The 12,673-nt window shown below is 35.9% G+C and overlaps 1 protein-coding gene and 1 long non-coding RNA gene across 3 annotated transcripts in view; one reads left to right on the top strand and one right to left on the bottom strand.

The window, feature by feature from the left end:
* Window positions 1–12,673, bottom strand: part of LOC140533110 (uncharacterized) — a 123,842-nt gene that overhangs the window by 53,415 nt on the left and 57,754 nt on the right. The window lies entirely within an intron of this gene.
* LOC140533107 (olfactory receptor 2A5-like) lies at window positions 1,548–2,518 on the top strand. The gene has a single exon (XM_072652469.1). The coding sequence runs from the start codon at window positions 1,550–1,552 to the stop codon at window positions 2,516–2,518; it is 969 nt and encodes a 322-aa protein (XP_072508570.1). The 5' UTR covers window positions 1,548–1,549.

Genomic DNA, 12,673 nt, shown 5'->3' with positions numbered 1-12,673 from the left:
GATGGAGCAGTACTTACATTTGGGATTTTCTTAGCAGAGATACTTTAGCCATTTCTTTCCCCAGGTCATTTTACAGCTGAGGAAATTGAGGGAAACAGGGTTAAGTAATTTCCCCAAGGTCACATATTAGGTTTCTGAATTAGGTCTTCCTGACCCTAGACCTGGGACTCTATTTACTGTGCCACCTAGCTGTCCCTATGCTTCTTGAGAAACACTGAAATATCTGAATCGCTTAACAGTAACAATTGGTTAAAATGTTTTTTAAGCTATTAAACTATCAGTTTAACTATTCGTTGGGAAAAAAAACTTATCACATGTACTACGCCTACAGAACTCATCTTTTCCCCTAGATGCTCCTCCCTCCTCCCTTTCTTATTACTGTAAATGGCAACACAATCCTCCCAGTCCCTGAGGTTGCCAGACTAGGAGTCATCTTAGATTCCTATCTGTCACCTCTCATATCCATGCTGTTGCCTAGGTCTGTCAATTTCACCCTTACAATATCTCTTGAAAATGCCCCTGTCTCTGACATTGACACCACTGGGGTACAAGCCCTCATCACCCGACCCTGATTATTTCACTAACCTCCTCAAGTTCTCCCCATTCCAATCCATCCTCCATTCAATCACTAAAGTTATTTTCCTAATGTACGGGTCTGATCATGTCACTGCCTTACTTTACAAACTCTAGTAACTTCCTTTTACCTCCAGGAGCAAATAGAAAATGTTCTGTTTTATATTCAAAGCCCTTCATAGTCTACAATGCTACTTTTACCTTCTTACCCTTCCTCCCCAATGCTACTCTCCCATACACTTACTGGTCTCCTGGCAGTTCATAAACAAGACATTCCATCTCTGGAGTCTGATTATTTCCTCTGGCCATCCCCCATGTCTGGAATGCTCTCCCTCATCCACTCCAGGTACTGATCTCCCTAGCTTCCTTTAAATTCCAACTAAAATCCCACTTTCTACAGGAAACCTTCACCAACTTATCTCAATTACAGTATCTTTCTTCTGTTAATTATTTACTACTTTGTCTATATATAGCTCATTTATACACATTTATTTACCTGTTATTGCTCTTATTAAATTGTGAACTCCTTGAGGCCAGGGACTATCTTTTGCTTCTTTTTTGTATTCCTAGCACTTAGCCTGGTGCCTGGCACATAGTAGGCACTTAATAAATGTTTATTGAATTTCATCTAGTTACATTTGAGTAAACCAAGGTCCAGGAAAATAAAGAGGCTTGCCCAATTTCAAGAAACAATGAGGGTCAGAGCTAGGACTTGAATCCAATCCTCTGACTCCAAAGCCAGAACCTATTCTCTTGCACCAAGCCACTTTGCTACTAGCCCAGCAGAAGTATTCTCCTGAGTGTATCTGAGGTGTATCTTACATTATATTTTCTTTCTGTTTTGATGTGGGCCCTAAAAATTAACCTAACATCTTAAAAACTGAGTTTTAAGATCTAAAGAACATAAGGAATAGTCCCTAAACACTGCAATTTAATTCAGTAAATGACCAAGATTCAAAGACATTTCTCAGCTGTCATGTTTGACTGTCTCTGTCACAGGAAGATGTGGAAAAATCAAACACTGATCACAGAATTTATTCTCCTTGGATTTCCCATCAGGCCAGAGATACAGATATTCCTCTTTGTACTATTTGCCTTGTTCTATGCGGTCACTCTTCTGGGGAATGGCATCATCTTGGGACTCATCTGTCTGGACTCCCATCTTCATATTCCTATGTACTTCTTCCTCTCACATCTGTCCATTGTCGACATCTCCTATGCCTCAAACAATGTGCCCAAGATGCTTGGGAACCTATTGATTAAGGACAAAGCCATCTCCTTTGCTCCATGCATAATGCAGATATTTTTGTATTTGGCTTTTGCTCATGTGGAGTGTCTTATCTTGGTGGTGATGTCCTATGATCGTTATGTGGCTATCTGCCATCCCCTCCGATATACTGTCATCATGAGCTGGAGATTATGCACTTCTCTGACCATCATTTCCTGGGCATTCAGCTTCCTCCTTGCCCTAGTCCATGTGGTTCTCATTTTGAGGCTGCCTTTCTGTGGACCCTGGGAAGTCAACCACTTTTTCTGTGAGATCCTCTCTGTGCTCAAGCTTGCCTGTGCTGACACTAGACTTAATCAGCTTGTTATCTTTACAGCCTGTGTTTTCATCCTGGTTGGACCTCTCTGCTTAGTCCTGATCTCTTATATGCGCATCCTCTATGCCATCCTGAGAATCCAATCTAGGGAAGGACAAAAGAAAGCATTCTCCACCTGCTCCTCCCACCTCTGTGTAGTTGGACTCTTCTTTGGCAGCGCTATTATAATGTACATGACCCCCAACTCCAGCCATCCTGAGGAGCAGCAGAAAATCCTCTCCCTGTTTTATAGCCTCTTTAATCCTATGTTGAATCCCCTGATCTACAGCCTAAGGAATGCGGAGGTAAAGGGTGCTCTGAGAAGAATATTGGGGAAGGAAAACCATTCTGAAAAGGTATGACTTGTTCATAATCAGTTCCAATTCATTGGTTTTCTTGGCATTGTTTCATCTGTCTGAGTATAAATCAGTGTTGTCTGCTTTCTCTGTATCTATGATTAGATAGTTCTAGAGACTCTGGATCCTTCACTGATTATCTCCCAGAAAATTTATTTTTATCATATTCTCCCTATTTAGCTATAGAAATTTTGATATTTTTTTTTACTTAGGGTTTATGTTTAAATTCTTTTTATGTATGTGTGTGCCTAAGGAGAGATTCAATATGACAAATTTATATTGGGTTTATATCTCATGCTCAGTAATAACTATTTGCTTCTAGAGGTCAGAGAAATTTTTTAAAATCCCAAACTAGATAGAGAGCCTATGAGCCATAGATTCATTGATCTTGATCTCATCCACCCATCTTAATCCCAGATTTGGATTTCCTTTTTTTATTTTTAAATTTTTCCTTTCTGTTACCAAAGGATCTTAATAGAATCCTATATCTGCTGTGTTATCAAACCCTTGTGGATCTTCATACGTTGTGGGTCCCATGACTTATTAATCACACATTCTACCATCTTTGCTAAGTTACCTAAGAAGAAGTTATTTCTCATGCCTTCTGAAAGCATGTAGCTACCTCTTCCTTTAGTCTCTTTTGGATGGAATATTCTCCTACCCTCCTACTTGCTTACAAAGCATTATCCTCCCTCCTAATGGTGGCTCTGCAAATTGATAAAAGGCCCTATAAGTCACTTCATCCAACCTCCCAACCTATGCAAAAACACTTCCATTGTATGAAACTTAGATGAATTGTTGAATTAAATAATTATGTTATTGTTGGAGGAGACCTTGAAGGTTGGTTAAAAACCTACTGTTGCAAACATCATAGTTACGTGTTTTACAACTTCTTTAATGCAATAATGTGTGATATTGTGTATTAGTTATATATGTCTATGTTTTAGTAAATGTAAGACCCCTAAAGTCAATGAGAATACCACTTTATATTTATATCCCCATCAGCTTTTACAATGTCTGTCACATGGAAGGCATATAATAAATAAATATCAATAATTTTGCCTATTAGATTATAAAGCCCTAAGGGTGTCTTAATTGAATTTTTGTTTTATTTCCACCAACCAAGAACTGTATGGTGCATATAGGAAATAACATAGATTATTTGAATAAATGTTGGAGGAAGAAATAAATCTAGTGTGAGAACCTCGCCATAGAATAATAATGTTCATAACGCCAACTCATATTTACATAATACTTTTAAACGGATGTTTTTCCTATACTAATTTATTTATGAATGAAGTAGTACACATTTTTTTCTCCATTTTATAGAGGCTAAAAGAGGGTCACAGAAGCTGGAAGACTTGCCCAAAATCAGTAAGCTAGCAATTAATCAGAGTTGAGTTTTAAAGTCATGTGCATCCCCTTTCCAGAATCCCAAATAAGCTATCACCTAACTTCTACTTAAATACTTTCAGTACTTATATGAATAATCCACTTCATTGCTGATTAAGTTTAATTTTAGGGAATTCTTCCTTAGATAAACACTGGACCTGATTCCCTATAACTTTTACCCATTTATCCACATTCTTCTTTTTGAAATCATCCAGCACAAATCTAATTCCATTTACTGGAAATTCCAACAATGAGGTCTATCCTACACCTATCCACTTAGCATAACAACAGTTGTCCTGATCCAAATCCCTCAGGATTGGTGGGGGACTGTAGGCCAATAAAGTGGATTTGACAAAATGCAAATGTGGAATTTGATGTATATAAACTTCCTAGACCTATGAGTGATAAATGAGGGTTTCTGTAGTTACTAATTTATAACTAGTTATCTTGAGTAATGCTAAATGTGCAATTAAAACTCTAAAACAAAGAAAGAAGGTAGAAAGAGGAAAGAACATTTCAGAAAAAAGGCAAAATTGAGTGAAAGAGAATTGGAAAAGTCTGAAACTAGCTTCTTAAAGACAATGACTTGTCATTTTAAAAAAAATCCTTGTCCTAACACTGAGGACAGTGCTTTTCACATAATAGATATTTTATAAACATTTGTTGAATGAATAACAATAGTTCAGACTGGTGGGCTGGAAAATTGAATGTACTGTCTTCCCAGAACTGAATATGGATTAGTTCAGCAGAAGAGTTGATATTCATGTGTCTACAACAATAATCGATCTGGTGCCAAAGGACCTGGAGAAAGGTCTTTTCCTCCTTAGAGCAAAAAAAGGAAAAAAATTTGACTTAGAAGTAGAAGGTTAAAAAGTAAAGGGGGGTGGGGGGGAACTATTCAAAAACAGGCAGTGTTGACCAGAAGAGCACATGAACCAACTTCTAAATTGTCAGAAGCAAAACAGGTAGGACAAAATAATGTAAGATATTCTGATAGACATCTCCAAATGGATAAATGCACTTTTAAAGACATTAATCAAAAATGAATACTATTAGCTACATCCTAAGAAAGGTCAAAATTTTTAAAAGAGCTTGAAGGAAGTTTTCTTTTTAATCTCAAGGGAACTCAGTCTAGAAAAAAATATGAAACAGTGGATGCAGTACTGGGCCTGGAGTCAGGGAGACCAGAGTTCAAATCTGACACTTTCCAACTATGTGACCCTGGGAAAATTGCTTAATCCTGTTTTTCTCAGTTTGCTCATTTGTAAGATAAGCTAGAGAAGGAAATGGCAAGCCATTCCAGTGCCTTTCCCTAGAAAACCCCAAAGGAAGGGTCAGATATGACTGAAACTACTGGGGGAAAAATATAGTAAGGAAATAACGAAGAAAATGACTGTTGAAGCTCCCCCACGTAGCCCATAAAATACCTGTAAAAGAATGACTCTAAAAAATTCTAGAGCAGCAGAAGCCACAAAACACCCACGTGAAAGAGATTTTCAGCCCAAGAAAGACTGGAAGGTCAATAGGAAACATCTATCACACCAGGCATGGAGCAGAGCCAACACAGCCCAGCTTGACCCTCACATCATGGCAGGGACAGGACCCAGAAAAGGCCTCAGGGAACTGCCGGCAGCACCAGTTTCCAGGTTGCTCAAGCCCCAAACACCACAGATAGCTTCAAAGGTCAGTGAGAAAGCTCCTTCAACTAGGAGAAGGGAATGGGGGCGGGACCCTAGGCAGCAGCCATTGCAGAGGCAACATCCATTTTTGGAGTCCTCTGCTTAAAGCCCCTGGGAGAACTGAGTTGTTGATCTGAATCTCAGCCCTGAGCATGGCCGTGGGGTGAGGAGGAGCACTGGTGTGGTGGACCTGGAGGTGGCTGTGGAGAGGGAATTCAACTCTCAGGTTCTGGGCAGAAAAGTTTTTGGTTGCTCCCAGACTAGTGCATAGACCAGGAGAGGAGTAAACTTCCCCTTGATTGTACTACCTTGGAGGAAGTGAGAACTTATAAGACCCCAGAGTATACCCTCCTCTTGAGAAAGGACTCAAAAGTCAAGTAACTGGCTGGGAAAATACCCGAAAAAGGGAAAAAAAAAATAAGACCATAGAAGGTTACTTTCTTGGTAAACAGGTATTCTCTTCCATTCTTTTGGATGAGGAAGAACATTGCATGCCATCAGAGGAAATCAAGGCTTCCACATCCAAAACCTCCAAAATAAATATGCAATGGTCTCAGGCCATGGAAGAGCTCAAAAAGGATTTTGAAAATCAAGTAAGAGAGGTGAAGGAAAAATTGGGAAGAGAAATGACAGTGATGCAAGAAAATCATGAAAAGCAAGTCAACAGCTTGCTAAAGGAGATTCAAAAAAGTACTGAAGGAAATAGTACCTTTAAAAATAGACTAACTCAATTGGCAAAAGAGGTCCAAAAAGCCAATGAGGAGAAGAATGCTTTAAAAAGCAGAATTAGCCAAATGAAAAAGGAAGTTTAAGAGCTCACTGAAAAAAACAGTTCTTTCAAAATTAGAATGCAGCAGATGGAAGCTAATGACTTTATGAGAAACCAAGAAATCACAAAACCAAAAGAATGAAAAAATAGAAGATAATATGAAATATCTCATTGGAAAAGCAACTGACCTGGAAAACAGATCCAGGAGAAACAATTTAAAAATTATGGGACTACCTGAAAGCCATGATCAAAAAGGAGCCTTGGCATCATCTTTCATGAAATTATCAAGGAAAACTACTCTGATATTCTAGAACCAGAGAGCAAAATAAATATTGAAAGAATCCACCAATCACCTCCTGAAAGAGACCCAAAAAAAGAAACTCCTAGGAATATTGTGGCCAAATTTCAAAGTTCCCAAGTCATGGAGAAAATGTTGCAACAGCCAGAAAGAAAGAAGTCTAGTATTGTGGAAATACAATCAGGATAACACAAGACTTAGCAGTTTCTACATTACATTAAGGGCTTGGAATATGATATTCCAGAAGTCAAAGGAACTAGGATTAAAAGCAAGAATCATCTACTCAGCAAAACTGAGTATTCAGGAGAAAAAATGAACATTAAATGAAATAGAGGATCTTCAAGCATTTTTGATGAAAAGACCAGAACTGAATAGAAAATTTGACTTTCAAACAAAAGAATTAAGAGAAACATGAAAAGGTAAACAGGAAAGAGAAATCATAAGGGACTTTCTAAAGTTGAACTGTTTACATTCCTACATGGAAAGATACTATTTGTAACTCTTGAGACTTTTCTCAGTATTTGGGTAGCTGGAGGGATTACACACACACACACACACACACACACACAGACATATATATATGGACAGAGAGCACAGGATGAGTTGAATAAGAAGTGATGATGACTAAAAAAATAAAATTAAGGGGTGAGAGAGGAATATACTGGGAGGAGAAAGAGAGAAATTGAATGGGGCAAATTATCTCATAAAAGAGACATGAAAAAGCTGTCCCAGTTGAAGGGAAAAGGGGGGAGGTGAGAGGGATGAAGTGAAGCTTACTCTCATCACATTCAGCTCAAGGAAGGTATAACATGCACACTAAATTTGGTATGAAAACCTGTCTTACACTACAAAAAAGTAGGGGAGAAAGGGATAAGCGGGGGGGGGGGGGGGGAGATGGAAGGGAGGCCAAATGGGAGGAGGGACCAATTAGAAGTAAACACTCTTGGGGAAGGACAAGGTCAAAAGACAGAATAGAAGAAATGGGGGACAGGATAGGATGGAGGAAAATATAGTTAGTCTTACATAATATGACTATTATAGAAGTCATTTGCAAAGCTACACATACATAACCTATATTGAATTTCTTGCCTTCTCAGTGGGGATGGGTGGGGAGGGATGAAGGCAGAGAAGTTGGAACTCAAAGTTTTAAGAACGAATGTTGAGAATTGTTTTTTATACAAATGGGAAATAAGAAATACAGGTAATGGGGTATAGAAATCTATCTTGCCCTACAAGAAAAGAGAGAATATGGGAATAAGGGAAGGGAGGGGTGTGATAGAAGGGAGGGCATATTAAGGGAAGGGGTAATCAGATGCAAGGCATTATAGGGTGGGGAGAGGGGATTGATGGGGAGAAAATTTAGAACTCAAAATTTTGTGGAAATGAATGCTGAAAACTAAAATTAAATAAATAAACATTAATTTTTTTTTTTAAAAACAGATTCAATTAGCAACATATTTACTAAAGCTGAAAACAAAATGTAATACAACTCAAAGCATACTGGAAATTTAGATTAAAAAATTATCCAATTATCCAAACTGAAAATCCTGAAGATTAATGTAACATACTTGTAGTGTGGAAAGTGTTGTGATTGACTCAATATTATTGACATTCCAGGAAAAGATAGAATCTGGGTATAATATCCCAGGAAATCATTCAACAAATTTCCTGGAATTAAAAAAAACAACATTGAAATGCAAATAGAATTAACACAGACCCAATAAGGAAAAAGTAAACATTTCACATGTCTAGCTATGTTACATTAACATTAAAGTCCACCATTAAAGGAGTGACAAAAATAAGTTTGCCAGAAAGCAAGATTTTTCAATGATGATGCAATATGCGTAAAGAAATTGATATAGAATACATGCAAAATTAAGAAACATGAACCAGAAACTTAGAATTATCTGGGGAGAAAACTACCTCAATATACATTCCAAGAATATCTATTTGGGAAGCTCTCAGATTTTGGAAATTTTATAGAGAAATCTATAAAGGAAACTCGAATAATAATTACAGAATCTTAGAATTAGAAGGATTCTCAGAGGCTCTCTGTATCATCTATATGTTACTAATAATACTTTACAATATTCTCACCAAGGAACTACCCAACCTTTCCTAAAAGATTTATAGTGAGAGGAAAACTGCTACCTCCCTCAAAATCCAAGAAACCATGAACTTAAGATGATTGCAGAGGTGGTATAATTCAACTCAATTTTTCAAGAATGCAAAATAAGCCTTACAGTAATGTGTGTGTGTGTGTGTGTGTGTGTGTGTGTGTATGTGTGTGTGTGTGTAGCCTTCTCAAATCAAGATAAGCCAGTTGGTCACTAAGCATGAAAAGTTCTCATGTTTTTATATTGGCTAAATTAATAATGATTCACCTGGGTGTTTGCAGGAAACCAAGAGAAAAGAAATTAAGCACCACCAAAATGGATAAATAACCCCAAAGGAAAGATACTAGAGTTGATAAAGGGAAATAAATTTAAAGAAATCATTATTATTGCTAAGAAAAAACTTTGTTTAGTGTGATTTCATTAAGTTTATGTTTATAACAGATATCACAAAATAAGAAAATATGTATTTATTTCTGATAGACTGAAGAAAAAAGGCAACAATCATTGCATTGTGTGTTTATACCTAAACTTTCTAATGAAATTTCAAAAGCAGAATATATTTAAATTCAAAAATATACATGGAGGAAATATCTATATAAATATTTAAAATTATTCTGAATGAAAAGATGTCAAATATTTACCATGATATTGCTCCCTCACAAAAATCGAGAGTGATCAGATATTTATCAAAGTTGAATGAACATCAGAAAGTATTCCAAAAGATAACTGACAGTATTATATTTTGCTAACGGGTCCTATAGACATGGAAAAGTAAAAAAGAAAGTATAGTGATTTAGACATGCTGGGAGTACCTAACGATTCTTCTACAACATTCAAAAATAAAAACTTTATTATTATTCAAGAAGACATTATTATTTTTTAAATTCATAGTAATAATGAGAGATAACAACATTTTAGGATGTGATGATTTCCACAAGAAAGAAATTATATTTCTAAAAAAAATACTAAAAATATTATATCTAGTAGATATAATGCAGAGAACTTGATAGAAAAATCAAAGACTACATATATTTTCCAAGATTAGTGTGAATTACAAAAAAAAAGTAGTCATGAGCTGGGCCACAAAAACTACATAAGCAAATATAGTAAAAAAAAATATTTTGTACACAATATTTTGGATGATAATAAAATAAAATTCCAAGTAAATAATATGAATCAAAATTATAGATCTATATGTTAATTAAAATGACTGAATACTGACTTGTGAATGAGGAAATTATTTTTTAAAACAGAATAAATGGAACTATGTATTTAAAAAGTTATAGGATTCCTCTATACAAGCAGAGTAAACTTACAGAGCTGAATGCCTATTTCAAAAAGATAATCAATGATGAACTGAGTCTGTCCTTCAACCATTAAAAAAAAAGCAACGGAAAAATAAGACCAAAGCAGTAGGCAATGCAAATAAAAGTTAACTCCCTCCTCCCCCAAAAAAAGTGAAATGATAAGTTCAGGAGATAAAAAATGATAAATAATTAGCAAATCTAATTTTTAAAAAGAATGAATCCACATCATCAAAATTAGAAATAAGAAAAAAGATCATTTTGAGCGCAAAATAAATATGTATTTTATGTCAGGTGTGTGTACAATTCTATGTCAAGAAATATGAGCCTTAAAAAAAGAGTGGTTAACATTAAAAGGAGAAAAGATTAGTTTTAACAAAGCAGGAAGTTGATAACCTAAGTAGATGGATTTTAGAAGGAAAAATAAGATAGGCCAAAACTAGCATCCTAATTTAAAAAAAGACACTGGGCCCAATGAAATTCTACCAAACTACTGAAGAACAAATTATTTTCCTCCTACCCAGGCCATCTGTAGCACAAGAAAGTTGGTCAGCTACTCAAGTCTATCTGTGAGGCAAATATAAATTTGATTCCAAAACTGGACAAAACCAAATGATGGTAGAACAATATCATTAATGAATATCAGTGCAGAAATATAAAATTGACTAGCTAGCAAATAGAATTTCATGGTATATTCAAAGTTATCCTTATTCTTCAAGTAGAATTTTTAACTACAAAGGAAGGGTTAATAACTAATACAGTAAACAACTAATACAGTAAAATATATCAAGAGAAGAAAAAATAAACCCTATATTATTCTTTCTTTGGTTATTGAGAAAATCTTTGAAAATATATTTGTTTATTTTTAAAACATTAAACATATGACAATAGATATTTCTATAACGTTGTAAAAAGTAAATGTTTAAATCCATAGTACATATCCATATAAAGTGGATAAACACTACAAGTAATTTTACTAAAAACAAACATTAAAATCTATCAAAGGTTGCCAACTCTTGCCATGCCTCCTAGAACAATCTCTTCCTAGGCATTAAAAGTGAATTAGCCTTAACAATGAGAAAGTTAAAATTTTCCTAATTATATAAGATCTTTATGAATCTAGAAAATTCAAGATAGTCAACATCAAAAAGAGTCAAGACAATCAACCTTAGTAAGACAGCAGGATGTTAGAAATTCATTTTGTTAATGGTCTGCATCACAGTACAATATTGTAAACCGTATATTGATTAGGATCAGATAAAATGGCTTCACTCTTGAAGAGTTGTCTTTAAACTATAAAGTTTGTGCTTATCCCAAACTAATAGTGTCTATGGACATATCTGAATCTAATTCATACATATAAAGCATGGAGATGGAACTCACAGATGAGTCTGTTAGCAAGGGGTTAGCTCCCTTGCCTGTCCATTGTCAGGGCAATTGGCAACAATTGTGTAATGCCAGTAGAAGTCCTAATCACCTAATTGGAGCCCAGGACCCTGTTGAAGATAATGTAAGTCCTTCTCTTCTTGCCTGCTTCCCCAGGAGTGTCAGTTCCCTCTTTAGCTTTGGCATCAGAATTCTGATATGTACCCTCTTGGTTACAGATTCTGCAGCTTTGATGCTCTCTATGCACAGTACTGATAGTTTGTCACAGCTCCTTTGTTCCTGATCTGGCAAATTGATCAGTATCAGTCAGCAAGCATTTATTAAGAACGTACTATATGCCAAACATTATGCTAGGTGCTATAAATACTCTCTCTCTTTCTCTGTCTCTGTCTCTCTCTCCCTCTATTTGTCTCTCTCTCTGTCTCTCTCTGTCTGTCTCTCTCTGTCTCTCCCTCTATTTGTGTCTCTCTCTCTCTCTCTCTCTCTCTCTCTCTCTCTCTCTGTCTCTCTCTCTCTCTCACACACACACACACACACACACACACACACAAATGAAGCAAACCAAATTCTTAAAGAAACTTTGATACAATAGCATTCTACTGGGAGATCCAATCTATACATATATATGCATATATATGTACAATAAAAAATAAGAACAAAAAAAAGAAGTATATACTTGGAAAGAAAAGACACCAAGAAGTTGAATCTACAAGAAATAATGTTCATATACAAAGACATGCTTGAGACGTGTTAGGTGGAGAGTGATTCTGTCACTTACTACTCAGTGAACAGTCTGCTTGGCTTATGCAGTCAGCACATTTTTTTTAATTAGTGCTGTACATATGCTGTACATTATCATCTGTCCCCTCTTCCCCGTTCTCTTCTCTATTGCACATGTGTCTCACACAGCATCATGAGAAAGTAAATCTGACATATATGCATATGGCTGTTATATCCTTCTCCCAATTAACAATTTTTCACCACTTCAAATTGTACCAGGTACATACATAGTTAGGCAACCTAATGAGTACAGTTTGTAATTGCACATCCAAAGTACATCAGCTACATAGATCCATTGTAGGTACAAAGTTTACCTTATAATATTCTATTATATGTGTGGGTGAAATTAGTGCTGGAACAAACCTGAACCAGTTCCAAAAGCAAAACCAAATCTAAACCAGAAGTGTAGGAATCAATGAATGTTTATTGAGTTTGA

This window comes from Notamacropus eugenii, chromosome 3 (genome assembly GCF_028372415.1).
Source record: "Notamacropus eugenii isolate mMacEug1 chromosome 3, mMacEug1.pri_v2, whole genome shotgun sequence".
In the NCBI taxonomy this organism is placed as follows: Eukaryota; Metazoa; Chordata; class Mammalia; order Diprotodontia; family Macropodidae; genus Notamacropus; species Notamacropus eugenii.
The sequence above is the reverse complement of the archived record's forward strand: the minus strand, read 5'-3'. Positions and strand labels throughout refer to the sequence as shown.